The sequence below is a fragment of the Microcaecilia unicolor genome, chromosome 1 (genome assembly GCF_901765095.1).
Source record: "Microcaecilia unicolor chromosome 1, aMicUni1.1, whole genome shotgun sequence".
Taxonomy (NCBI): Eukaryota; Metazoa; Chordata; class Amphibia; order Gymnophiona; family Siphonopidae; genus Microcaecilia; species Microcaecilia unicolor.
Window position 1 is genome coordinate 234,093,002 of NC_044031.1, and position 14,191 is coordinate 234,107,192.

General features: G+C 47.1%; 1 protein-coding gene across 3 annotated transcripts in view; it reads right to left on the bottom strand.

Annotated features, from left to right (window-relative positions):
* Positions 1 to 14,191, bottom strand: part of NFX1 (nuclear transcription factor, X-box binding 1) — a 258,504-nt gene that overhangs the window by 64,189 nt on the left and 180,124 nt on the right. For all 3 annotated transcript variants that reach the window (XM_030204815.1, XM_030204808.1, XM_030204823.1), the window contains exon 15: positions 13,468 to 13,547. In XM_030204815.1, the coding sequence (XP_030060675.1) occupies positions 13,468 to 13,547 (80 nt within the window). The remainder of the gene's footprint in view (positions 1 to 13,467; positions 13,548 to 14,191) is intronic.

Consider the following 14,191-nt stretch of genomic DNA (forward strand, 5'->3'; position numbering starts at 1 on the left):
GGTGAATCATCATTCACACACAGGACTCCCTAGATAAAGGTTATCATAAACAAAAAAAGGGGGAAATACAAATGTTAATTAAAAAAAAAATCAAGGTCAACAATGACAACTGTAAAGTTAAAAAAAGAAATGGGGGGGGGGGGGGGGCCTTAGATCTTACATTTAGCCCAACTCTCGGCACCGTCTCGGGTGAACTTCCTCAAAAAGGCAGTAAATAAATCCAAACAAACAAACAAGCAAGACAGATTATGGAGAACAGTCTACTTAAGCTTGTGGTTGTAATTTGTATTGTGTGCATGGCACCAGCAGGAATGGGAACATGTGGACTGAATTTCATATTGCACCTTTATATATCTTGCCTTTGGAGGCTGAGATGGGCTACTGATGAAGCAATCAAGGGCACTGAAGAATGCTCTCGAAAATGTCTAATCAGAGATGACACACACATGTGTGAATGGTAATTTACCTTTTCAGAGCATGTGATGTCTGTGGAGTTGATAATGGGGATTTATAGTCAAAAAATGTAGAAGACATCTACACATGTGGGACAGTAGCAAGGATATAACTGAAGTAGACACATCACAGAACCTGTGCAATAAAACCTGTGGTAAAAGTTGCCAAGCTGTCAAGTAGGTTCTCCATAGAGCAGGATAGATTAGACAGCAACGAGTGTGATGTCATTCAAGGGTGCTAAAATGCACAGCTGTCTGAGCTCAGAAAACCTGTTTTGTTTTTCTGAGAATGCGCAGGACTTTCCGTGCAGTTGCTTCCTAATGAGTCCTTCGCGTCCACTTATTTAACATGATATTTAACATGATCAAATGCTCCGCAAAAATGTTTCTCTAGGCATGGTACAGACACAATACAATTCAAACATACCCATTTAATCCTACCTGTTTAGTATAGAGCTATTTGGTTTTGCAAATCAGTCAGCTTTGTATAACATTCCTTTTTCTGATCTAGTAGGGCAATTAGCTAGCTTGTGTCTTGGTTTTCTTACAGACCTATAGACAGGCTTGCTTAACTCTAGTGATGGGCTATAAACTTTAACAAGTGTCTGTTTGTTTGCTTCAGTAAGGCTTTGAACATAACACATGGACATTTTCAGTGAAGGACCACAATGAGTGATAGGTATTCAATGGACAGAGGGTTACAAAGAGCAAATGATGAATATTTGAGAAAAATACCAAAGAAACATAATTATGTGAAGGTGACCTTAGAGGTCAGAGTTGATGAATACCAGATAAGTAAGAGAGAAAACATAAGGCATTAAGTGATTGGACAAAATTATGCTTCAGTAGTCCGACAGCTTCCGAAGGGAAAACACAGAGAGAGAGAGAGAGATCTTATTTTCCTTACACTGAAATTCAGACTGATATAAATAAGAATTCAATTTTCTGTAATACTGGGACAAAAATTTTTTATTATAACCATTCACTCTAATAAATTTTAGCATTATTATAAAAGAGAAAAGCTGAACTCTAAAGTGTTTTCCCTTTGCCAGAAAGGTTTGCTTTTTTCTTGCTTCTTCTGTTCAGCTTCCTTTTAGAGGCAAGAAGTGAGTGCCCTATATATAAACATACCCTACCAGTCAACTCTTATACTGCCACTGAAATGTAGCTGAAAAGCGATGACCACAAATGCTCGCAGTCTAAGCAACAAAGTTCATGATCTGCAAGCCCTGATGTCAGAGGCAGACTTAGACATTGTTGCTATCACAGAGACGTAGTTCAATGATTTCCATGAATAGGATGCAAATATACAAGACTACATTCTAGTTAGGAAGGACAGAGATGGTTGTAAAGGTGAAGGAGCAGCTCTGTATGTGAAAAATGATATCACAGCAACCGAAATGCCAGGGGCCTGGTGAAAGGAAGAAGCGATATGGATCACCTTGAAAAGAAATGATGGAACCTCTGTCCATATGGGTGTTGTCTACAGACATACAACACAATCGAAAGAACTAGATAAAGATCTGGTTACAGATATCCAAAAGTTGGGAAAGTAAAGAGAGGTGCTGTTGCCTGGAAATTTAAACCTGTCAGATGCAGATTGGAAAAGTTCTATCTGCAGAATTGGCAAGAAGTAGAGAGATCGTGGATACCTTATAAAGTGCTCTGCTCAGACAAATGGTGATGGAATACATGAGGGGAGGAGCGACGCTGGATCTGGTGCCCACAAATGGGGAAAGTGTGTCTAATGTCCGAGTGGGTGCCCATCTGGGTAGCAGTGATCATCAAACAGTTTGGTTTGATATAACAGCTAAAGTGGAGGCAGCCACTCAGTCCTGGATTTCAAATATGCTGACTTAGCAAAATGAGGGAATACCTGAAGAAAGAGCTGACGGGGTGGGAGAACATATGAGAAGTGGAAAGTGGTCCAGGCTGAAAGGAGGTATTAACAACAAGACTGAATTCACCACCATCAACACACCTAAACTAAGTCTACCAATTTCGGATACCCTAAAAATTCTTGGAGTCACCACCGACCGACACCTAACACTTGAGAATCACGCAAAAAACATAACTAAAAAGATTTTTCATTCAATGTGGAATCTAAAAAGAATCAGACCATTCTTTCCACGGAGTGTCTTCCGCAACCTGGTACAATCATTGGTACTTAGTCATCTGGACTATTGTAACTCACTTTACGCCGGCTGCAAAGAGCAAATACTTAAAAAAAACTCCAGACAGCCCAGAACACGGTAGCCAGACTAATATTCGGCAAACCAAAATACGAAAGCGCAAAACCCCTACGTGAAAAACTGCACTGGCTCCCACTCAAAGAACGCATCACATTCAAACATTGCACCCTAGTCCATAAAATCATCCATGGTATGGTGACGCCCCAGCATATATGTCAGACCTAATAGAACTACCACCCAGAAACGCAAAAAAAATCTTCTCACACATTCCTTAACCTTCATCCTCCCAAGTGCAAAGGCTTGAAATACAAATCAATGCATGCATCAACCTTTTCGTATACAAGCACACAGCTCTGAAACGCGCTGCCACGCAACCTGAAAACAGTCTATGAATTGACCAACTTCCGCAAACTACTGAAAACTTATCTCTTTGACAAAATATATCATAAGGATCAACACGTATAACTGCACGCTCTCTAATATATCCAGAAATGCTCTTTAATGTCTTTTGCTTTAAAACTATCATGTATTTCACGTATCTCTAATATATCCAGAAATGTTCTTTAACGTCTTTTGCTTTAAAATCACCATATATTTCACCACCATGTAACCCAAAACCCTCTGTAAAACCAATAAAACCAATTGTTTGTTCTCTTCTACCTCCATCATCCATGAAGAATCGTAAGCCACATTGAGCCTGCAAAGAGGTGGGATAAAGCGAATGATACATACCTGTAACAGGTGTTCTCCGAGGACAGCAGGCTGATTGTTCTCACGACTGGGTTGACGTCCACGGCAGCCCGCACCAACCGGAACAAAACTTTGCGGGCGGTCCACACGCAGGGCACGCCCACCGCGCATGCGCAGCTGCCTTCCCGCCCGTGCGCGACCGTTCCCGCTCAGTTGAATGACAAGCAAAGGAATGAGCAAAACGCAACTCCAAAGGGGAGGAGGGAGGGTAGGTGAGAACAATCAGCCTGCTGTCCTCGGAGAACACCTGCTACAGGTATGTATCATTCGCTTTCTCCTAGGACAAGCAGGCTGCTTGTTCTCACGACTGGGGTATCCCTAGCTCTCAGGCTCACTCAAAACAAGAACCCAGGTCAATTGAACCTCGCAACGGCGAGGGCATAACAGAAATTGACCTACGAAGAACAACTAACTGAGAGTGCAGCCTGAACAGAATAAAATCGGGTCCTGGAGGGTGGAGTTGGATTCAAACCCCAAACAGATTCTGCAGCACCGACTGCCCGAACCGACTGTCGCGTCGGGTATCCTGCTGGAGGCAGTAATGTGATGTGAATGTGTGGACAGATGACTACGTCGCAGCCTTGCAAATCTCTTCAAATAGTGGCTGACTTCAAGTGGGCCACTGACGCTGCCATGGCTCGAACACTATGAGCCGTGACCTGACCCTCAAGAGCCAGTCCAGCCTGGGCGTAAGTGAAGGAAATGCAATCTGCTAGCCAATTGGAGATGGTGCGTTTCCCGACAGCGACCCCCTTCCTATTGGGGTCAAAAGAAATAAACAATTGGGCGGACTGTCTGTGGGGCTGTGTCCGCTCCAGATAGAAGGCCAACGCTCGCTTGCAGTCCAATGTGTGCAACTGATGTTCAGCAGGGCGAGTATGCGGTCTGGGAAAGAATGCTGGCAAGACAATTGACTGGTTAAGATGGAACTCCGACACCACCTTTGGCAGGAACTTAGGGTGAGTGAGGAGTACTACTCTGTTATGATGAAATTTGGTATAAGGAGCATGAGCTACCAGGGCTTGAAGCTCACTGACCCTACGAGCTGAAGTAACTGCCACCAAGAAAATGACCTTCCAGGTCAGGTACTTCAGATGGCAAGAATTCAGTGGCTCAAAAGGAGGTTTCATCAGCTGGGTGAGGACGACATTGAGATCCCATGACACTGCAGGAGGCTTGACAGGAGGCCTTGACAACAGCAAGCCTCTCATAAATCGAACGACTAAAGGCTCTCCAGAGATGGCTTTACCCTCTACACGATGATGGTAAGCACTAATCGCACTAAGGTGATTCCTTACTCAGTTGGTCTTGAGACCACACTCTGGTAAGTGCAGAAGGTATTCAAGCAGGTTCTGTGCAGGACAAGAACGAGGTTCTAGGGCCTTGCACTCACACCAAACGACAAACCTCCTCCACTTCAAAAGGTAACTCTTTTTAGTGGAATTCTTTCTAGAGGCAAGCAAGACACGGGAGACACCCTCAGACAAACTCAACGAAGCAAAATCTACGCCCTCAACATCCAGGCCGTGAGAGCCAGAGACTGAAGGTTGGGGTGCAGAAGCGCTCCGTCGTTCTGCGAAATGAGAGTTGGAAAACACTCCAATCTCCACGGTTCTTCGGAGGACAACTCCAGAAGTAGAGGGAACCAGATCTGACGGAGCCAAAAAGTTTCTATCAGAATCATGGTGCCGTGGTCTTGCTTGAGCTTCAGTAAGGTCTTCCCCACCAAAGGTATGGGAGGATAAGCATACAGGAGGCCGTTCCCCCAATGGAGGAGAAAGGCATCCGACGCTAGTCTGCCGTGTGCCTGTAGTCTGGAACAGAACAGAGGCAGCTTGTGGTTGGTCTGAGAGGCGAAAAGGTCCACCGAGGGGGTGCCCCACTCTTGGAAGAGCTTGTGTACCACTCTGGAATGGAGCGACCACTCGTGCGGTTGCATGACTCTGCTCAGCCTGTCGGCCAGACTGTTGTTTACGCCTGCCAGGTATGTGGTTTGGAGAAGCATGCCGAACTGGCAAGCCCAACGCCACATCCTGACGGCTTCCTGACACAGGGGGCGAGATCCGGTGCCCACCTGCTTGTTGATATAATACATTGCAACCTGATTGTCTGTCCGAATTTGGATGATTTGGTAGGACAGCCGATCTCTGAAGGCCTTCAGTGCGTTCCAGACCGTTCGGAGCTCCAGGAGGTTGATTTGAAGATCTTGTTCCTAGAGGGACCACAGTCCCTGGGTGTGGAGCCCATCGACATGAGCTCCCCACCCCAGGCGAGATGCATCCGTCATCAGCACCTTCGTGGGCTGCGGAATTTGGAATGGACGTCCCAGGGTCAAATTGGTCCGAATCGTCCACCAGTGCAGCGAATTGCGGCAACTGACAGACAGGCGGATGACATCTTCTAGATTCCCGGTAGCTTGACACCACTGAAAAGCTAGGGTCCATTGAGCAGATCTCATGTGAAGGCGAGCCATGGGAGTCACATGAACCGTGGAGGCCATATTGCCCAGGAGTCTCAACATCTGCCGAACTGTGACCTGCTGAGACGCTCTGGTCTGGGAAGCGAGGGACAGAAGATTCTGCGCCCTTGCTTCGGGAAGAAAGGCCTGAGCCGTCTGAGAATTCAGCAGAGCTCCTATGAATTCCAGAGATTGGACTGGCTGGAGATGGGACTTCGGGTAATTTATCACAAACCCCAGCAGCTCCAGAAGGTGAATAGTGCACCGCATGGACCGAAGAGCTCCTGCCTCTGAGGTGCTCTTGACCAGCCAATCGTCAAGATACGGGAACACGTGCACCCCCAGCTTGCGTAGATACGCCGCAACCACCACGAGACAATTCGTGAACACCCATGGTGCAGAGGCGAGCCCAAAGGGCAGCACAGAATACTGAAAGTGCCGTGTCCCCAGACGGAATCGGAGATACTGTCTGTGAGCTGGCAGTATCGGGATGTGAGTATAAGCGTCCTTTAAATCCAGGGAACATAGCCAATCGTCTTTCTGAATCATTGGTAGAAGGGTGCCCAAGGAAAGCATCCTGAACTTTTCTTTGACCAGATATTTGTTCAGGCCCCTCAGGTCTAGGATGGGGCGCATCCCCCTGTTTTCTTTTCCACAAGGAAGTACCTGGAATAGAATCCCTGCCCTTCCTGCCCGGGTGGCACGGGCTCGACCGCATTGGCGCTGAGAAAGGCGGAGAGTTCCTCTGCAAGTACCTGCTTGTGATGGGAGCTGAAGGATTGGGCTCCCAGTGGGCAATTTGGTGGAGTGGAGACCAAATTCAGGGTGTAACCGCACCGCACTATTTGGAGAACCCACTGGTTGGAGGTTATAAGAGGCCACCTTTGGTGAAAAACTTTCAACCTCCCCCCGACCGGCAGATCGTCCGGCACGGACACTTTGATGGCGGCTATGTTCCCATGGATCCAGTCAAAAGTCCATCTCCTGCTTTTGCTGTGGAGGCGCAGGGGGCTGCTTAGGCGCACGCTGTTGACGGGAACGAGCGCGCTGGGACTGTCCCTGTGCCTGAGGAGGCCTTCGGGCTGGCTGGGTGTACCTACGCTTGCTGTAGGCGTAGGGTGCAGCCTGCCGGGCCCAGGAAAAACGTCCACCTGCAGAGGTGGATGCTGAAGGCACCCGGTGGGAGAGCTTGTCGAGAGCGGTTTCCCGCTGGTGTAGTTGGTCCACCAACTGCTCGACCTTCTCGCCGAAAATGTTATCCCCCCGGCAAGGGACATCCGCCAGTCGCTGCTGGGTGCGGTTGTCCAGGTCAGAGGCAAGCAGCCAAGAGAGTCTGCGCATCACTATACCTTGGGCCGCAGCTCGAGATGCCACATCACAGGTGTCATAGATACCCCTGGACAGGAACTTTCTGCACGCCTTCAGCTGCCTGACCACCTCCTGAAAAGGCCTGGACTGCTCCGGGGGGAGCTTGTCGACCAGGTCCGCCAGTTGCCTCACATTGTTCCGCATGTGAATGCTCGTGTAGAGCTGGTATGACTGGATGCGGGTCACGAGCATGGAAGATTGGTAGGCCTTCCTCCCAAACGAGTCCAGAGTGCGAGACTCCCGCCCAGGGGGTGCCGAGGCAGTATCCCTCGAACTCGTGCTCTCTTGAGAGCAGAGTCCACGACTGCTGAGTCATGAGGCAATTGAGGCCGCATCAACTCTGGGTCTGAGTGGATCCTGTATTGGGACTCTGCTTTCTTGGGGATGGTGGGATTAGATAGTGGATTCAGCCAGTTCCGAAGCAGTGTCTCCTTAAGGACATTGTGCAACGGCACCGTGGAAGACTCTCTAGGTGGTGATGGATAGTCGAGGACTTCAAGCATCTCCGCCTCGGCTCATCCACAGTGACCACGGGAAAGGGAATGCAAATAGACATAATCCTGACAAAAGAGGCAAAGGAGAGTCTCTCAGGGGGCGAGAGCTTCCTCTCTGGTGAAGGGGTGGGGTCGGAGGGAAGACCCACAGACTCCTCTGAGGAGAAATATCTGGGGTCCTCCTCCTCCCCCCACGAGGCCTCCTCCAGGCCTCCTCCTGCTCGGTGTTGGACATGAGCTCTTTCAGCTCAGACCTCAACCGGGCCCATCTCGACTGCGAGGAACCACGTCCTCGATGATGGCATCGAGCGGTGGACTCTCGCGCCGGCGGGGACGAAGCTCCCTCCATCGACGTCGACTCCACCTGCGTGGCAGTCGACACCGGTGCCGCAAGCGGCGTCGGCAGCCTCGGCATCGGGCCAGAGCACACCGGTGCCTCCATCAATGGCGCCGGTGCCGGCAGAGCCTGGCGCATCAGCCCTTCCAGGATCCCGGGAAGGATGGCTCAGAGGCACTCGTCGAGGCCCGCTGTCGGGAAAGGCAGGGGGGCCGGTGTGGGTGTCGGTGCCGGAAGCTGCTCGGGTCCAGGAGACGGTACCGAAGTACCCGCGGACTGACGCAGCGACACCTCTTCAACGGAGCTGGCAGTCCCGTGCACCGTGGGCGACTGATGACGGTGCTTCTTTGCTTTCTTTCGATGCCCGTCATCGGCGCTCGGTGGAAGAGATGAGGAGGTAGAACCCCCCCCCCCCCCGGGCTTGAGGAATCGGATCTGACAGGGTTCGGTCCCGACGGCCCTGGGTAGAGGTAGTAGCCGGGCCGACTGCCCACGCGGCCGCTCACCCCCGCCGTCACCGGAAGGCCGGCGGGCCAACGGTACCTGTACTCCTGGGGTCGGTGCCAGAGTCGGCGCCGATTTCGTCGACATCGGTATCGGTACCGAACACCCGGCCGTTGACACAGACGCCGTCGAGGTCGATGTTGAAGGGCCGGCGCAAGTTCCAAAAAGACGGTCCCGAACAACTTGCCTCGCCACCTGTGTCCGCTTCCTTAAGCTGAGACACAAGGTGCACGCCTTGGAATTATGCTCCGGGCCGAGGCAGTGGAGGCACCAAGCGTGGGTATCGGTCTGCGAGATCTGCCGGCCGCACCGACCACACTTTTTGAATCCGCTCGGGACCTTCGAGGACATCGACGGAAAAATTGTGTCGGCGAGGTCAGTCGTCAATGGTGGCGGTGAAAAGCACACCCGAAAAAGAAACGACCGCACGGCCACAAGGCCGCAACGAAGCGCCCTCGCGGCTAAGAACGACAAGGTCTTCTTCTTCTTTTTTTTTAAATTCTAACGAAAAAAGACTACGCGAACGCCTACGCCTAACAAGAAAAAAACGCGGCTAGGTCGCAATCCGGTTTCCGGGGCTGACAAAGAGAGAGACGATAACACGTCTCTCTCCAGCGCGGAATACAAAAAACGGAGCGGGAACGGTCGCGCACGGGCGGGAAGACGGCCGCGCATGCGCAGTGGGTGTGCCCTGCGTGCGGGACCACCCGCCAAGTTTTTTTCCGGTTGGTGGGGGCTGCCGTGGATGTCAACCCAGTCGTGAGAACAAGCAGCCTGCTTGTCCTCGGAGAATGTGGGGTACAAATGCAATAAATAAATAAATAAATATAGCTACTAACTTTTCTGTAAGGAGAGTAAATAAAAGCAAGAGGAAAAGGAAACCGATATGGTTCTCCAAGCAAGTCGCTGAGAAAATAAAGGCTAAAGAGTTGGCATTCAGGAAATACAGAAAAACTCAAGAAGAACTCAAAGAGGAATACCTGATGAAACTGAAAGCCAAGAGAGAGATACATCTGGCTGAAGTGCAAACGGGAGAACAAATGGCTAGAAATGTAAGTAGGGGCGACCAGAATTTTTTCGGGTATATTAGAGAAAGGAAGAAGTCTAAAAATGGAATTGTGAGATTGAAAAATGCCATGAACGGCTATGTGGAGAATGATAAGAAAAAAGCAAACGTGCTAAACAAATACTTCTGTGTTCACAGAAGAAAATCCTGGAGAAGGACCACTACTGACTGGCAAAGGTGCATATGAGAATGGAGTGGATACCGCACCATTCACAGAATAAAGTGTTTATGAACAACTAAAAAATTGAAGGTAGACAAAGTCATGGGACCGGACGGGATCCATTCCAGGATATTGAGAGAGCTCAGAGAGGTTCTTATGGGTCCTCAAAGACTTGTTTAATAAATCCTTGGAGACAGGGGAGGTTCCTTGGGACTGGAGAAGAGCGGATGTGATCCCTCTTCACAAAAGTGGTGACAGAGAAGAAGCTGGAAACTATAGGCTGGTAAGCCTCACTTTGGTTATTGGAAAAGTAGTGGTAGTGATGCTGAAGGAAAGCATAGTGAATTTCCTGGAAGCCAGTGGGTTACAGGAGCCAAGACAACATGGTTTTAATGGAGGTAGATCGTGCCAAATGAACCCGATTGAGTTCTTTGACCAGAGAATTGGATTGAGGACATGCGCTAGATGTGCTCTACTTGAATTTCGGCAAGGCCTTCGGCATGGTTCCTCATAAGAGGAGGCTCTTGAATAAACTTGAGAGGCTAAAGTTAGGACCCAAAGTGGTGAAATGGATTAGGAACTGGTTGACAGACAGATGCCAGAGGGTGGTGGTTAATGAAACTCACTTGGAGAAAGGAAAGGTGAGTAGAGAAGTGCCTCATGGATTGGTGCTAGGGCCGAATTGCAAGCGACATTGCCATAGGTTTATAAGGCAAGGTCTGACTTTTTGCAGACGATACCAAGATTTGTAACAGAGTGGACACTCCAGAGGGAGTGGAAAATATGAAAAAGGATCTGCAGAAGTTAGAATGGTCTAAGGTTTGGCAATTAAAATTCAATGTAAAGAAGTGCAAAGGGATGCACTTAGGGAGTAAAAATCCAAGGGAGATATATGTGCTAGGTGGTAAGAGGGTGATATGCACAGACAGAGAGAGGGATCTTGGGAGTGATAGTATCTGAGAATCTGAATGCGAAGAAACAGTGTGAAAAGGCAGTGGCCGTAGCCAAGATCCTAGGCTATATAGAGAGAGGTGTAACCAGCAGAAGATGCCCCTGTACAAGTCGTTGATGAGGCCCCACTTGGAGTATTGTGTTCAGTTTTGGAGGCTGTATCTTGCTAAAGATATAAGAAGACTTGAAGCAGTTCAGAGGAAGATGACAAGAATGATATGGGGCTTGCGCCAACAGACATACGAGAAGAGACTGGAAGACCTGAATATGTATACCCTAGAGAACAGGAGGAACAGGGGAGATACGATACAGATGTTTAAATACATGAAAGGTATTAATACAGAAACAAATATTTTCCAGAGAAGGGAAAGTGGTAAAGTTGGACATAAATTGAGGCTGTAGGATGGTAGACTTAGGAGTAATCTCAGAAAATTCTTTTTCACGGAGAGGGTGGTGGATGCCTAGAATGACCTCCCAAGGGAGGTGGTGTAAAAAAAACTGTGGCAGAATTCAAAAAGGCATGGGATGAACACAGAGGATCTCTAATTAGAAAATAAACGATATAAAAAAACAAAACTTAAGAGTTGCACGTGTGTTTGCATGTCAAGTGGTGCTTAGTTCGTGACTCTGGCTGCATTAACTAAGGCTGGTGGCTGGGCTGGCTTGCACGGTCTGAATCCCGCATATGGTGATCCAGTTTAGGATGAGCTGGAGAGAGCTTCGATGGAAACTCCTGTGGATTGAAATGTGAGGACAGTGCTGGTCAGGCTTTATGGTCTTTGTCCCGCAAATGACAAGACGGATTTGGATAGACTGGAGTGGGCTTTGATGGCAACTCCAGTAGTTGGAAAATAAGGACAGAGATAGACGGACTTCTATGGTCTATGTCCCAGAAACACCAAAGAAAGACCATGCTTAAGTAAATAATATCAGGTTCATTGTTGATTTAAATCTTGAATTAATAATAAATATTACTGCTGGGCAGACTGGATGAACCATTCAGGTCTTTATCTGCTATCACTTACTATGCTACTCTAAGTAAATATAGTTGAACTGATCAATGAAATCCCAAGCCTCACATTCAACATTTATAGAAATAAAATAAAGCTTAGGCTTCAACTCTGCAAGAAGGTGGGTGGGAATGAACATCTGATTTATCCTCATCTACCATGACCTTTACTTTCTCTATTTACAAGCAAGATGAACTGGCCACACAAGTGAGGAACTATCAGACCTAAGGCTGCCTTATTTGTGCTTAGGCTTTTTAGGGAAAGTTGGTACAAATGAACGTGTAACTGAAAAAGTCTATTAGAATTCCTTGTTCAAATGCACTCTCAAAGGCATAACTTGCTATTCACACACACACACAATGCTGCACATAATGTAGCAGGACTTGCTTATCACTTCCTACCCTAGCCAAGATTATATTCATGCACCTTTCTGATATCACTTGCTTTCATTAAATTAGAACAGGAGTTAGAAAATAAGAGAACTATTTTATCTATGTGTTCTACCTTTGCTTACACTCTATGTTATCTATTAAGATGTTTTACTGCATACTATGTTGACACTGTAAGTAGAATATTATGCCATACTATTTACTGTTATTTGAATATTTTACTATTGTAATTGTCTGTTGCTTATGTTCGACTTCTTGCTGTACACCATGTTGGGTGAATTTCTTCATAAATGTGGTATAGGGAGGGATATAACCAGCAGAAAAAAAGGTGAGGTTGATGCCTCTGTATAAGACATTAGCAAGGCCCCAACTGGAATATTGTGTTCAGTTTTGGAGGCTGCACCTTGCTAAGGACGTAAAAAGACAAAGCAACCTGGTTCCAAATATGTTTAAGGTGGACGCCATCTTTTTGGGAAAGGCTCTCACTTTCCTAAAATGCTGCCTCATCTAACAAGCCATCATCTTATTAATCATTGAGAATGCTACACTGGAGGTTCTAGATTTTAATTTCATATCTAAAATCCAAAATTTTGCTTCCAACCTCCCTCCTACACCTTCCTATGATGCATGTACTTACATGTACCATGACAGTGAGCTCCTCTCCAGCCTTCTCTATAATAATATCCAAGTGATGCATGAGGTCCGCTATCTTTGAAACAGCCACCCAGTTATCAATCTAATAATTTCTTAACTATCCGGTATTTCTAACTTTTCCTTCTTGGGCATACTCTTCTGGAAATACATCCTTGGTGTGAGAGGATAATGCAACAGAGAGAGCAGGGCCTAGTGACAGGATCATTTTCTGCAGCACCAGGTTGGTGGTTTCTTTCCAGGTAACCTTGCTACTTGTTCTACTCTGTCCCTGTTTTCTTAAGTGTCTATATACTTCTCTATCTGCCTCACCTTCTCCCCGTCTGCCATTCTAGCCTCCACAAATCGGACTCGCTCTCCAAGAGCTAGGAGGTCTTTGCATTGTGTGCATACATAAAACCTCTCACTATAATACATACCATTATGCAATACTGGCCTACTGTCTGCTATGTTTAACAGTGGACAAATTCCAGGAGAAGAGCTCAGAAAGCTACTCTTCATCCCAGGATGGGAACTGCAAGAAAATTATTCTTTGGCTCTGCAAAGTATTTCCTAGTGACCGGGACTGGCTACTGTCAGACAGAATGCTAGGCTTCGACATTTATACTGACCTAGCTTGGCATAACTTATGTTCTTACGTAATGAAAATTTATAAAGAGATTTAAAATGAAAAACTAGTACTTACTTCATGTTTTCCCATGCACCATTTTTGAGTGAGGTATGTACACGGTGGGCACTTTTCTTCACTATGACAGGAATGGAAAACTGCAAATTCAAATGAACAGAAAAAAAACAGTTAAGTCAATGGTATAGCAGGTTTGATGATTTTTCTTTGGATTTAGTAGCCAACCCCGAAAATTTGGAACCAGCGCCTAAAACCTCCATTTCCCCCTCCAACTGTCTCCACTAAAATAGAGGAGTAGGTGGTGAGGGGGTCCATTGGATAAAAAAATCTCTTCTGAGATCTGCCATAGCTCTTCATTTGTGGCCCGATTTCCCAAGGCTATTTTCCATTCCTTGCCCAATATAAGCCAGCGACATCAAAAACTCATGAAGTGTAATTTTTTACCAGAAGCTATAATTATTTGATTATAGAAGTAAGATTGAAAAGTTCTCAGAGTGATAAGATGGCACATTTCCCCTTTCTCTATTTGCAAACTCATGCATGTGTGCACGTTCTGGGACTAGGTGTTAAAAAACATGTAAAGTGTCTCTCATTAGGGTGACAGGCATTGTACGTGTGCATCTCTGTGCACGTGCGCACATGCGTCTGTGTACGTCTATGTCAGCAAATGGATGGATGGACAGACAGAATGAGCCCCCTCCATAAATGCTATTGCTTAGGCAAAATGTACCTAAAAATGAATTTTTATGTGGCCTAATATACATCACTTGAGAACGATTCCACA